Source organism: Raphanus sativus, chromosome 3 (assembly GCF_000801105.2).
Source record: "Raphanus sativus cultivar WK10039 chromosome 3, ASM80110v3, whole genome shotgun sequence".
In the NCBI taxonomy this organism is placed as follows: Eukaryota; Viridiplantae; Streptophyta; class Magnoliopsida; order Brassicales; family Brassicaceae; genus Raphanus; species Raphanus sativus.
In genome coordinates, this window is record NC_079513.1 from 11858531 (window position 1) to 11872859 (window position 14329).

The 14329-nt window shown below is 37.0% G+C and overlaps 3 protein-coding genes and 1 long non-coding RNA gene across 6 annotated transcripts in view; all 4 read right to left on the minus strand.

Annotated features, from left to right (window-relative positions):
* Nucleotides 1–119, minus strand: part of LOC130509978 (60S ribosomal protein L12-like) — a 2169-nt gene extending 2050 nt beyond the window's left edge. Inside the window, exon 1 of the mRNA XM_057006316.1 lies at nucleotides 54–119. Within this exon, the coding sequence (XP_056862296.1) occupies nucleotides 54–119 (66 nt within the window). The remainder of the gene's footprint in view (nucleotides 1–53) is intronic.
* A 6199-nt stretch (nucleotides 120–6318) lies between these two features.
* LOC130510214 (uncharacterized) lies at nucleotides 6319–7794 on the minus strand. The gene is made up of 2 exons (XR_008943897.1): nucleotides 7013–7794; nucleotides 6319–6905 (listed from the first exon to the last, which is right to left on the minus strand). It is a non-coding gene; the product is annotated as an uncharacterized LOC130510214 (long non-coding RNA).
* Nucleotides 7795–9081: 1287 nt separating this feature from the next.
* Nucleotides 9082–9706, minus strand: LOC108844352 (calcium-binding protein KIC). Its single transcript, XM_018617596.2, has one exon. It carries the CDS (start codon nucleotides 9621–9623, stop codon nucleotides 9210–9212), a length of 414 nt encoding a protein of 137 aa, XP_018473098.1. The 5' UTR covers nucleotides 9624–9706; the 3' UTR covers nucleotides 9082–9209.
* Nucleotides 9707–11506: 1800 nt separating this feature from the next.
* LOC108844066 (dof zinc finger protein DOF2.5) lies at nucleotides 11507–13843 on the minus strand. 3 transcript variants are annotated; one of them, XM_018617270.2, is made up of 3 exons: nucleotides 13475–13629; nucleotides 12284–12974; nucleotides 11507–12190 (listed from the first exon to the last, which is right to left on the minus strand). In XM_018617270.2, exons 1-3 carry the CDS (start codon nucleotides 13520–13522, stop codon nucleotides 11892–11894), a joined length of 1038 nt encoding a protein of 345 aa, XP_018472772.1. In that variant the 5' UTR covers nucleotides 13523–13629; the 3' UTR covers nucleotides 11507–11891. The 3 variants fall into 3 exon arrangements, with proteins under 3 accessions (XP_018472772.1, XP_018472771.1, XP_018472770.1); XM_018617269.2 differs by lacking the exon at nucleotides 13475–13629 and adding an exon at nucleotides 13652–13843 and having other exon boundaries at nucleotides 11507–12974; XM_018617268.2 differs by having other exon boundaries at nucleotides 11507–12974; nucleotides 13475–13625.
* Nucleotides 13844–14329: the final 486 nt, after the last annotated feature.

Genomic DNA, 14329 nt, shown 5'->3' on the forward strand with positions numbered 1-14329 from the left:
GCATCCTAGAAACTCACTAAGACTGACAGATAATAAACTATACCTTTATATACCTTGATGCTTGATTTGATTGCTAATCCTTCATACGCCCCATCCTTGATGTGTTCATGCTTCTCCATCCGTCCTATCCATTCAGCTCAATCAGGTTACTCAACAAATCCCCTTGTTTCCTTAGTCATTCAGCCAACCATCCCCACATGGCCAAAAACAAAGAGACAGGGCTAGGTCTCCAACCAGCCATCCAGAACAGTCAGTACACTAGCCATGCTCAGCGTCCCAGAACCAGTTTCTGATCCATCCGATCAGACAATATGCTACTCGACCTCACGGTCTTCAGTCAGTACACCTCAGTTGAACTCGGCACACCCACCATCATAACAGCTAATCATCTATAACTCAGGACATTCTCTCGCCCAACGGCTCATCGCTATCCAGTACACCATCCACCTCTCCTGAACCATCCGCATCAGTAGACTCGCCTTCAGTCCATCAGTATCGTCGACTTGACATCCCATGCTGCATCATCCATGGCTTTACATCCCGGATCCCAGCATCCATGATCCAATAAGACATCCGATCAATCCTTCAGTCATTAGAACAGTCTATCAGTCCATTGCTTTGCCGCCTCAGTACAGTCGACTCCGATTCAGTTTACCCTTAAGGTCTGTCGAACATCGGATCGATGTCTCGATCCCAATCAGTACAGCCCAGCAGTATATCCATTGATCATACACGGATCCATCGGTCAGTATCCGACCGGAAATAATCCGATCAATACAAGGAACCCATCAGTATGCTCTCTAGAACCGGCAACCCTTACCTCTCGATCATAACTGCCGCATACTCCAGTATCCTCGCATCCATCAGTACACAATTCTAGCCAGTATAGACTCAGCCGCTGTATCCTCCTCTCCAGTCTGCGCTCGTTTCCGTGCAGTGCGGCCCAGAGATGGCTCGTTTTCTTCCTAACCGCTCGCCCCAAATCATCGAACCAGAACTAGACCCATCTCCGACGATCAGTAAGACCACTGTGAGACTCTAAGGTACTCGAAAAAAAAACCGATCAGTCCTCTTGCCGATCTCAGTCCATCTCCATCCGCTCTCCCCTCTCTCTCAGTTGTTTCTCTGTTTTCTCCCTGTGTTTTCTGTCCAGAACTCGCCAGGAAAAGTGTCCCCCTTCTCTGTCCACGAAATTCCCATTAAAAGGAGTTTGGGCGGTTCTTCTCGGCCTTAACCGCCCATAACCGCTTTATTCAATTGCTCCCACACCTAAACCCATCAGTAACTGCTCCCAGTCGGTTTAACTTAACTCCTCGAAGGTTCCAATAGCAGTTTTGTGTTAGTTACATAATTTCTAGCTAACCAACTGCTATATAACCGCTCTAGCAGTTCCAGAACTCAACTACCCATGTAACCGCTCTTGTAACAGCCATGTAACTGCTCCAGCCGTTTAACTTAGCCTATCAGTTTACATTTGGCTCAGTATCAATCCCACCAGTACATATATCAGTCAGTCCATACCTAGACTAACTGAACTCGGATGACAAGTCCAACTGCCTTGTGTGAATCCGACCAGCTCAGTCCGACAAGCTCAACCGCTCTGTCTGGATCCGACCTTGGACTGATCCATCTCAGACTGCGGGATGGGGATGCTACAAGTCTTCCCCACTTGAAATGAACTCGTCCTCGAGTTCAGCAGTGAATAGAACCTTGTTCTATCAAATTGGAGCATCTCCAACATACGACACTCGTTTTCCCTGACTCAGTTCTCAGTCTTTTTGGTCATTCGACCAATACTGTTTTTCCCAGACTCCATCAACCTTGAATCAAATATCTTGATCGTAATCACACTTGGATTCAATCCCAGTCATCGATTTCCTCAATCTAGTCTTTACTACTTAACTAGTCTTAAATGACTCGGTCCAGTTCACTAACTCACTAAGCATAGTAGTTCTTACCTCTGAGCAATATCTTGGTGTTTGGACACACACCTTGGTGAGAACACTTGACGCCCAACTGTATTGGCCAGTTTACCTAAATTCCCGAAAGGTTAACTCACTATCTTAGTTAAGTTTTCCAGTCTTCTCCCTTAACTGTTCGCAGTCACTCATAGACCCGACCATAGTCCATCGCAGACTCAGTCCACACCAGAAGTCGGTATCCCTAGTCTCGGTCCGTCCCTGACTTGACTATTTGATTTCCATAACTCAATTTTTTTCCTTACCACAGTCTATCTCTGAATGCTAAGAAACTTAATGTAACGACCGATTCTCAGGGCCATGCCTTTGAGCTTTAGTTTTGGCCGTTTAGAAAATCGATTGTATCTCACTAGCAACCGTATGGTTTTTCGCAAATCCAAGACCACCAGCGTGTTCCTGACGTCGAGGGGAGTCCGGAGCAGGAGTTTCAGCTAGAGAGCTGCCGCGACGCGCCCCTAGGGGCGGCCAGAAGTTTAGCCCGTTCCGCGCGTGATTTCCAGGCGCCACCGCCTCCGCCGGACATTCGCCGGAGTCACCGCAGCCGAACACCGTCCGTTCGCCACCGGGAAGCCGCCGCTGGGTCTCCGCCGCCGCCGGTGATTTTCCGGTAAGCCGCCGCCGCCTTTGGTTGCCACCGGCGACCGACCACCGGTGACTCGCCCTTGACTCGCTGACTCGCTGGTGACTCGGCGACTCGGCAATCAGCAGGTTTGGTTTAGTGTAATTGATTCCGTTTTAGTTAACTCGATTGGTTATTCGAAATTGATTATGGTTAGTATTAAACCAGTTGGCAATCGATTGGAATCTGTTTTAATTAAAATAGAATCCGGTTAAGGAAAACCGATTGGTTCAATTTGATTTCAATTTGGTCAAGGGTTGACCGGCTTGGGTCAGAGTTGACCGGGTTGACCTTTGACCTGCGAGTTGACTTTTGACCAGATTTCCGGTTATCCGTTTTTAATCGTCTGAAGTGCGTTCTGACTATATTTTTCATCCCGATTTCAGATTTGGAGTCTGTTTGAGCAGTTGGAGTTCACAGCTATCACTTTTCCACATTTCTAACGTGAGGATCTATTCCATAAATTTCGTACCAGTATAGAATTCTTCTATCGTAGTTTATATTTCGAAGCATGAATTGAGTCTGTTTGAGTCGTGATTGATAGATAGTTTATTTATTGTAAACGGAATTAGGGGTCTAGAGGATTCAACTATTGTTTGGATGTTTGATGTTAAATGTTGAGATATATATATGTATGTACATAGTTGTATTGTAGGGACTATGTGTTGTGTGGGTTCAGAGATGTCTGAGCTATCGACCAGATGTGGTGTGCGGGAGTTCGGGGATGCCTGAGCTAGCGACACAGATATGGTGTGTGGGGGCCCAAAGACATCTGAGCTAGCGACGCCGATTTGTGTGTGGGCGGGGTGCAGAGACGTTTGCATATCTACACAGATTATGGTGTGCAGGGGTACAGAGACATACTGTACTAGCGACGCAAAGTATGTATTATATCCTTATGAGGAAATGTAGGGTGTATAGATTAGTTGTGTGTTATCATCGCATTGTTTGTGTTTTTGTGGTGCAATAGGCATCGTGTGTGTTTATGTTAGAATTAAACTTTCATAGTGAGAGTTCTATTTACTCAAGTCTGTGGTTTGCGGATTAGTATCACATACCTCACTGAGTGATTCCCCTATTTCTCATCCCTCTTTTCTTTTCCCTTTCAGGTGAGACTGACCAGCAGAGTGATTACTTTTGGATTGGTGCTTTTAGAAGTTTATTTATTATTTTCAGACTTTCGGTTTTATACTTTTATTGATATTTTCAGGATTTATACTATTATTTGAATTTATGGTTATTTATTGGATTTATGATGTTTGAAATGATTTATGATGAGTAACAAATGGAAACTTGTATAGATTTTTATTTATTATATTACTTTGGAAAATACGGGTTTTACATAAATGTTAAAGTTTCCAGCAAAAGACGATAATTCCAATATGTGCTGTACCCTTTTTGCGATTGTAAAGTTGTAATATATTTTGTGCAGCAATTCGATGAGGCCGGTGTGGGGATCAGAGCTGGAACGAAAACAGTTCTGAATGATTGCAACTCCATTGCCTCTGCATCTCTGATGTACACCACCAGCCTTCACATTGATGCAGATCTTGTACATATTTTTAGTTGTTTTCGTTCTCTCTAGTAGCCCTGGGCATTCGGGTGTTCGGTTCGGTTTCGGGTATATCGGATATATCATTACTATACCCATTCGGTATTTAGGAGATTTCGGTTTGGTTTCGGTTCGGTTCTGCTTCGGTTTCGGGTCGGTTTCGGATATCCGTTTAATATGTAAATCAAATATATAGATAAAATGTTTTAGTTAAAATGTTAATCTAAGTGGTCTACTAGTTATATACTTGCATAATCGTCAATCCAAACAAAGTTCGGGTTTCTAAGATGTCAATTTTATAAATATTTACTCTATTTTAATATAAAAATTATTATATATATATTTATAATATAAGAGAGTAGATGAAAGATAATATGGTCTCGTGGTAACAATGTTCTTACCCTTCCTATCCAATTCAAGTTCGAGTAGTATTAATGGCATTTTACCTTATAGCAGAAAGGTTGAACTTAACTTTTCGGATATTCGGATATCCATTCGGTACTCGGTCCGCTTTCGGTTCGGTTACGGTTTTTCGGATATACAAATATAGAAACCATTCGGGTATTTTAGAATTTCGGTCCGGTTTCGGTTTCGGGTATTTCGGTTCGGTTTCGGTTCGGTTTTTCGGATCCGGTTTTTTTGCCCAGGGCTACTCTCTAGTAGGCAGGCCTGGGCAAAAATATCAGAACCGAAGAACCGAACCAGAACCGAACTAAAATATCTGAACTAGAATCGAACCGAGGACCCTTAGATACAAGGATGGTTTCTATATTTTTATATCTGAAACCAAACTGGAACAGAACCGAGAACCGAACGGGTACCCGAATATATAAAAATATTAATTATATATACATATAACATAACAAAACATATATTTATAACTAAAAGAATTTTTAAAAGGATCCAAAAATATTTGAAAATAACTACATTATTTTAAAATATTCGAACTATTCAAAAATATCCGGATAACTTTATCCGAAATATCTAAGGTAATTTAAATATTTAAACTTTTTATTTAAATCATCATAATTATTTGATATCCCCTAGACTATATTTGAGAAGTGATTTTTTAAATTTTGTTTACATGTCATCTCTACAAAGACTTTCACAAAAAAAAAATATGACATGGCACTCTTAGTAGATGACATGGCTTGTGAATAAGATGACATGGCTGATTGAAAACTTAAAACCCTAAAATTATCATATCTCCTAGAATTGTTTCTACCGGATTTCTACGGGATATATATGTGTCTTACGTAAAGAAAAACTTTTCAATGCTAACTCAAAAAAGGATAGCAACTGCAACTGCAACCGTCCAAATATGTATGGTCGATTCAAAAAGAATATTTCATTTGCAATTTTTTTGTATTGAGAACTCGTGATCCATCTTTGCTTTAGCTTTTTAAGTTTTACTATATTTTGTTTTCTCTGAAGGATTTGTACACATGGGAGGATGAATCATCTTCAAAACAAAAGACTGTCACGTTTTTGTATGTTGGTGTAAGTGATTTTTTCTGTGTTATTTTTTTCATGTACTTTGCTTTTTCTGTACCTAAAAAATCTAACTTATTTATTAAAATATGTTTCAAGATTCCAACAAAATTGATGATTTTAACACTGATAATATTTACAGAAAGAGAAAAACCACCGGTCAAATTTTTTGATCAGCAATTTAGTTCTAAGTTTATTTGGTGGATAGAGACTAACAAGTTATATTAGATCTTCACAGTGTTGGGCCAAAAAAAAAATTTGTTGGGATCCGACAGCTAAAGCATGGAAACAAAAATTTGGAAACGAAAGAGATCACTACAAGAAAATCTGGTAATAGCCACTATAAATTTTGTGGCTATTGATTGGTTTTTGTGGCTATTTGACTTATAACTACAAATAGCCACAAATATAATTCGTTGAGTATGAGCTTGTGGATATCAGTTGAATGCTGCTCTTTGTGGCTTTCTTTCTACGACATAGCCACAAATGATATTTGTAGCTAATATCCACAAATAGCAGCAAATGATCTTTGTAGCTATTTTAGCCACGAAAAACCATATTCTTAATAGTAAAAAATGTTTTATTTTCAAATAATAAAATCACAAATCCCAAAATAAATTATGAATAAAAATATAAAGTATTTATGCTTTTTGTTGTGGTCGAATATAAAATATGAATGCTATACTAATTTTTTATATATAATAAACTGATTTACGAAAACAAATTATTTATAGATTAATGTCAGTTTACAAATTAAACCATTTACTGACTAAATCAAATTAATTACAAAAGCTAAAACAAATTATTAAAAAAAAAAAGAATAAACCAAAAAGAGCTAAACCTAAAAAAATTGTTCATCATCTTCTCCGCCGCGCCGCTTCTTTGCTTCGAGTTGACGGTGAGCACCACCGATTCTTTCTTCCTCTCGCTCCTCTTCTTCTTCCTCTTCCTAGATCGGCTCTTCTCCAACCAAAATCTCAAGCAGCTGTGACAGTGGAGTTTTGGCGTGGCGAGAACCATTCGCCGAGCACGGGATTTGTGACGGGAGTTTCAGGAACTCAATCGAAAAAGGTGAGCAGATGTCGACGTGCAAGAGAGAAAATGGGAAGTATATTGCATGTTTGTTTTTGAGAATTACAGAGGAAGAAGTAGTATAGTGGGGTTTGAAGACTGGAGTGAGAATGAGAAGAAGATAGGTAGCATTGACGGAAGAGAAGGAGAGAGCTGGGTAGCGTTGAAGAAAGAAGAAACGAATTGGATGAATCTGGGAGAAAGAGAAATAGAGAGATTGGTTAGATCTGAGAGAGAGGAAGAAACATACTATTAGAAGATAAAAGGAACAAAAGAAAAACAAGATTGGTTAAATCTAACCATTGAATCAAATGTCATAGACGGTGGATATGAAGTGGTGCGTGATCCCTGCCATCTTGATTCGACCAATAAGAATTAAGAGTTTTATTTAGTCAATTATTTTCCCCCAAATTTTCATTTACCCCCTGATTTATAATTTGCCCGGGAAACATATTTGGTGGTCAAACTTATAGATTTTCAGATTACCATGAATTGGCGTGTATTTAATAGTAGCTATATTTGTATTCTTTTCATTTAATTAAGATTTGTGTTGTAGATTATGATAAACAACTTTTTTATATTCAACACTGTTTATAAAATTATTTGATGACATTTGATTTACATAATGGTAAAACTTTAACAATTCTCTAGAGTTTATGATAAATGATAAAAAAAAATTAAGAATTGTCTTTGATGTTTAGAGGTTTAGGGTATTCATAGAGTATGTATGTGATGATAGATTTTGGGGTTTGGCTTGAAGAACGAGATAGAGTTTGAAACGTGAGTATATATGAAACGTGAGATAGGTCATGGCCTAGAATGTGGTTAAGAGTCATAACAGGGGTTTTATTTTAAGTTAATAGATTTCAATTTCATGATAGAGAATATATATGTTACTTATATTTCTATTTAAGGTTTAGAGTTTGGAAAACTAGTTATATTTGAAATTTTTGTGATAATTTTTATTGTATCTACAAATTGTGAATTTTATTTTAGTGTTGGATTTTTTCAAATAAATATTCTTTTTTAATTCTTTAAAAATATAAAATTTTAGAGTTTAGGAAATATTTAGGGTTTCAGTTTTCTGTGAATAGCTATAAATTATATTGTGTCTACTTAATTCCACAATTTCTACCGTAGCTATTAGTAGATATTAATTTCCACAAAATAAATTGTGATTATTTGTGGCTAACTTTCTTCAAATAGCTACGAAACATAATTTGTAACTATTTAGCTACAAATATCTACGTGATAGACACAAAATTTTGTTTGTTGCTATTTTGTGGTTATTTGTGACTGAAAAATTTTAGCCACAAATTTTTTGTTGCCGATTTGTGGATATATGCAGTTTTTCTTGTAGTGGATTTATCAATATTATGCTTTTATTGATAAAAATATAATTTTATCAATAAACAAGTAATTTAATTTTTAAATACAATTTAAATTTATCTATTTGAAAGTTAATTTAAATTTAAAATTGTTTACTGCACATGGTGCAGGAAAACACCTAGTTCTATCCTAAATAACCAATATTTTATCCGAACTATCCGGACCTGAACCGAAACCAAACGAAAACCGAAATTCTTTCGGATATTTTCTGGTTCCTAGTTTTTCCGAACCGAACCGAAATTTAAACTATCCGAACCGAAATTAATTCAAGTATTCAGTGCATCTTCTAACCCTCTATCCGAACTACCCGAAACCCGAAATACCCGAATCGAACCGAACCGATATCCGAAATGCTCAGGCCTACTCTCTAGGTTCAACACTGTAAAGGTGTCTTCGAGCTGACTTATCTCCTGCACTGCAAATTCTCTGCGCTGCAACAGCTTGTCAATATAATAGGCTCTGCCTTTTCTTATCTCGTTTTGTTTTTCCTTGCAGGTTATGTTTTTTTTTTTTGTATTTCGAGGATGAGCCTGAATGCCTGATGCAGTGATGCTGAAGATACAATCCGTGGGATTGACAATATCCCTTTTGGCTATGAGAAACGCAAGCCATCTGTCTAATGGGCTAAGGTATCTCTCCTTCTTTCTAATGATGACTCATATGCTCTGTTTTCTTTTCAAGAGAGTTCTAAGTTTTCTTTCTGCTTTGGGGTGTTAACGTGGGAAGCCTCATGATGGAAGGGGAGCCTTGAATCAGAGGCCTACATAGACACTCTTTGTCATCAACGTTGACCCTATACGCACTAAAGAGCGTGACACTGAGAGGCACTTTGAGCCGCAAGGCGCAATTTTGCATTCGTTTGATTTGCTACCCAGGAAGATGCAACCAAGGCCCTTGAATGGTACTTGCTTTGCTACTATATATGTACTTGTAGTTTTAGTAGCTTATTGTTACAGACTTACATGAATAACTTTTTGAAATGATTTCAAGGTTTGGGTTATCTCTATAAATCAATCATTCTTTGAGGGTAAACGAGATTTGTGTATAACAGAAACATTTATAAGTATAGGAGAAAGAAAGATAATACACAAGAAAAGTTTCTTCATCATCAAGGCAGAGAAGAGTGATTGTGACTGCAGAGTTCTTGGCTGATTGCTTTCTCCAGCCAAGTTTCTGCATCTTCCATCATTTCAGGGCTTAACCGAACCATGAGAACGCAGAACTCGGTTTGGTTAAGAGCTCCATCACCGTCGAGGTCTCCTTCTCTAATCATCCCTTGTGCATCTTCCTCGCTCATTCCTTCAATCCCAAGTACCCCTGAGTTCCTCCTTAGACTCTCAGCTGTGATCACATCTCTCTCTGGATCCGCAAGCAAACTGAAACCTTTGCATAACTCTGATACAAACTCTTCTACGTCCATTTTATCCGCCATGATCGGTAACATATCTTCGTATTTCGTCTCCATCTCCATAGCATCAGTAGTTGTTTCTAGTACACAAGATTTCTTGCTTGGTTGCTCCATTAGAGGATGAAGATGATGAAGGAAATAGAGAGAGAGAGAGAGAAGAGACTTTGTGAACTGTTTTGATTGATTAGTTCCAAAGGGATTAGATATATAAGTAAGTGGCGTATCTCTACCGATATGGTTGTCACGTTCGAACCTAATTGTGTGGTCTATGAACTCTCTTTATGAAACCATCCTTGTTTGATTCTGAGAGTTGAAGCAATGAACGGATGTGATTCATCTCACGATGATTCGTTTTAGTGTGTACGGAATCACCTGATTATTATTTATTAAGTAATTTCCTAGCAACTTCGAACGTGCCGTGAATACGACGTATTCCCACTCTCATCATGATGTATTATATTATTATCGAATGAATAGACAAGGTGTTGACAGAGAAGTGTGTAATTTCGCAGAAGTTTCGTTTTCTTGATTTCTTCTATGGGATCTTTCGATTTTTTTTTTTTGGGTTGTGTTTTTTTGGGCTACTTTTTGGGTAGTGTTATGTTTATGAATTGGATTCTCTTACAATGTAACGACAAATAATAGATTTGTATCTTTCTCCGACCAAGTCCTAACTGATTTGACGTAACGGTAATTTCTTGTCTGAATTTGAGATGTTGCTAATATTCGTTCATATACTAAAAGTTTAGTTAAAAGATCTAGTTCAACTAATGTTTGTTAATAAACTCCATCTTTGTTGACATGTATATGCTTTGTTTTAATTTGGTCAGGGCAACTCAAATATACCTCTTAGAAGAAGCCTAATAGGCTGAGCTGAGTGGGACTCAAATGTAGCCCCAAATTACATGCTTGCTAAGCAAACTTAATTACTATCATGTATAGAGTTAAAGAGTGGTCATACTCCCGTTTGATATGTTAAACGCTCCTCTAACCTTCTCAGAAGTTCACCATTTTTAATTTGGGGACATGCCCTTTACCTACTTTTCGATTTCTTTAGCATGAAAGGAAACAACTTTCTATTGAAATGTTCTTTTAAATTCGTATAGTTGACTCGATTCATTTGATTTATACTGATACCTATTGGTTTAAAGCGAGCATGCGCAGATAAGTCTAAGATTAAGAGTATATCGCGTTTGGTTTATTTTCTTTAAAATATGTGAGAATTTCCCAATTAAGTATCTGCGTCTATATGCTAGTTATTGATAATTCGAAGACGTAAATTAGAGCTTTAACAGGGAACTACTCTCACAAGAAAAAATGCGTGTTTAGTTGGGTAGGGTGGGCACTATGAACGTATCAAGTGGCGTCACGTTCCTTAGTTCATGTCATCAACTAGTCATCATGTAATTTTTTTTTGATAACCGTGGGAATCCGGCGATAGAGGTTAACCGACTAGTCCTACGAAGTTCACGGCTCTCCACGTATTCTTGCGATTTAATGCTAGCCGGAATGGTCACACGATTTTGAAGCCGAATTCGTATTGTAACCGAAACTCCTTCAAAACCACTAACCCACCACCTTATGGTTAGTCATCATGTAATTAGTAGTAGACAAAACACAAATACCGTTATATATAATTCGTCGGACTATTAGAAAAAAGAACGTTAATAAACATTTTAACAAAAGTTTCAATGAACATGTTATTTGCCCATAAATATTTCCAATTTGTCTGAGTTTACATAACTTTCTCATTATAGTGTTCTATTCATGAAATCGAATTATCATTAAACAGTAAATGCGATGTCACGTACGGGCATGAGGAAAAGCTTGATTCATTTAAGAAATGAAAGCTGCCAAGATCCATCATTTAACTTATTACTCTCTCATATTGCTCCTTATTCATTTCAAATTCACCCATGCGATGCTTTTGATAATCATAACTATTTTCTGGATTATATAGTCATATATATTCACTACAAAAAATGTAACATTCAAGAGAACTTACAAATCGATAATAGATATCATGAATAATCTTTATGAGATTATTTGTATCTATAGATAGAAGAAATGATGAATACACATATCATGTGACACTCCACAGATTCGTATTCACATTTTCATTTCTACCTATACATAACTTTGTTGTACAACAAAAGTGAAAAAACCAACTCTAAATAACCATCAAACCTAATTATGAAACGGTTACAAAACAAATATTAATTAAACAAAACAAAAACACAACAAAAATAAGGTGAATAAAAGACTAAGTTGTGCTAGCTAAGTTCTCAACTTTAACTAAAATACCCCATGTAACCATATGAGGCAAAGTATCATGAAGAAAATTAGAAAGCTAACTTCATAATCCCGTTTGATCATTTTGCTTCACCATGAAGATCCTTCTCCTGTATTAGTGAACATCCCACTCCAGTATCCAGTATTAGGGCTTGAAGAATTATTATTATTATCACCATGACTCTTTTGTTGTTGATTATCATCGTGATCAACTTCTTGTGTTATGCTTGATGTAAGCTCCTTCATTTGATCCCCAAATGGAAACAAAATCCTACCTTGATGATGATCATTATGATCATCAGACCTACTGGTGTTGTGTCCCATCCCTTGATGATGATCAGTAGAGAAAGAGAGGTTACTTGGCTTGTAATCAACCATTGTTGGAAACCCTGAAGAAGTGTACAGCATATTGTTTGATGAATCCAACATTGGACCAGAGGGCATAAATGAGTTGATCCCTGATCTTGAAGAAACATTAGCACCTGTTCTTAAAAGCTCAAGAGCTGAAACAGGAGACGAGGAAGAGCCATAGAGAGACGAAGGCTGCTGATGAGTTATGTTGCCATTTCCTTCCATCTTAGGCATCTGAAGAAACTGAGACATCTGACCACGATGATGATGATGATGTTGATCTTGCATGACCGGGAACGACAACAAGTTGAGATCTTGTGATGACTCTTTTGATTTATTAGGGATTTGGTTTGAGAAGAGAATTGGTGGGTTTAGATCTGGAAGTGTTGTAGACAAACCAAGTGAGGATGGTGTTGTCTGAAGGATGTTTGATGATGAAGAAGATGGCCTCTTGTTCTTTTTTGAGCTTCCTCCAACGGGAACATTCCTAAGAGAGCCACCTTCGGTCCAATACCTTCGACAACCTTTGCAGAAGTATCTTGGTTGTGTGAGACTATAGTTGTTGTAGTAACAAAACTTTGTGTTGGTTGAGTTACATCTCGGACAATTTACTTTCTCATGTGGTCTTGCTTTCCTCTCTACTACAACCGCGGTATTATTGTTGTTGCTTACGCCGGAGACGGTGGCTCCTGCGGCTGAGACGCCATTAGATGTGAGAATGGTGTTTGGTCTGGCATCGGGCGTTGCGTTTGATTGATGTGTATTGTTATTAGGAATCATGATTTGCTCCATTGGTTTTACGTGCATCATATCTTGAAACCCCTAGAACATTGAAATTGAAACAACTATAACTCAATAAAGAACACAAAAAGAGCTAATTATGGTTTAATTTTGAAACCCTATATTTATATATAGCACAACTAGACATAAATTAGATAATAGGCTGACTAAGACATAGACATGTAATAAGTCGCATCATCCTTCTCAAGATCAAACAGAAAAATGAAACATGAACACTAGATTTTCCTTGTTTTGGTATATCCTATATATATAGGATTTTGTGAAAAAAAAAATGAAAAGAGATGAACACCAAAAACAAAGGGTAAATAACAAATGATGACTTTTGATTAATTTTCTGTAACTCCATTGTTAATGGTTAATCACATTAGAAGGCTGAGAAACATAAATTTGCGAGATATAATATATCCTTAATCTTTTCTTTCCAACCTCGAAACCTACAAAAATAATAATTTCCCCATGCAATTCTCTCATTGAAATATGTAATAAGTCTTTAAGAATTAACATCTCTATATTATCTTTACCAACAAACGCATCCTGATATGATGTGTATTCACTATATATAACAACATATGCACACACACATAGATAAGTATGTAATCTTTCAAGGATCATGGAAGAGAGAAAGAGAATAGAGAAAAAAAGAGGTAGTTAAGAAGAAACAAAACAGAAGAGGCAAAGGACGAAGATCTTATAAGCACCTGTGTCCATTTCGTAGCGTCCATAACTTCCGACAAAGAAAGAGCCAGAGAAAGATATGTGTGGGTTTTGAGTAAAAGGCCAAAGAGAAGAATGTTTTTGAGTTTTTTTTTCGCTTTTACTTTGTTTGTGAGTGATGGCTCTTCGTTGCGCTGCCTTTAACTTTATGGATGATGAAAAAGAGCCAGCGAAGAACGGAGAAGAGAAGCACTCAATTTAACTTATTATTTTAGAGAATATCTTTTCTTTTATTTTTGGTTCAACTAGAGAATATATATAAACATTTTTCTTATGCATTTAAATAGGAACCATATAAAAGAGATTCTAGGTTAGATGACCAAGAAAACATGTGAAATTAAAAAATAACCAGAAATATATTTTCTATAAAATTTGCTATTTCTTTTTATGTTACAATTCCATTTATATTTCATGTCAGTTCTACTGGACTATGGTTTAATTATGTTCTGAATAATAATATGCAGAATGATTGGGATGTGATTCTAATAACAATAAAAACAATATATGTATATATAGAGATTTTTGTTACTATTAATTTCAGTTCGGTGCATGTTATATGCCTATGGTTTATTGGATCTTGAAATAAAATATATATATGTCTAACACTTGGGAAAAATATTTTTTGGGTAAAAGTGAAAATATGCCATTTAGATTATCAGTGT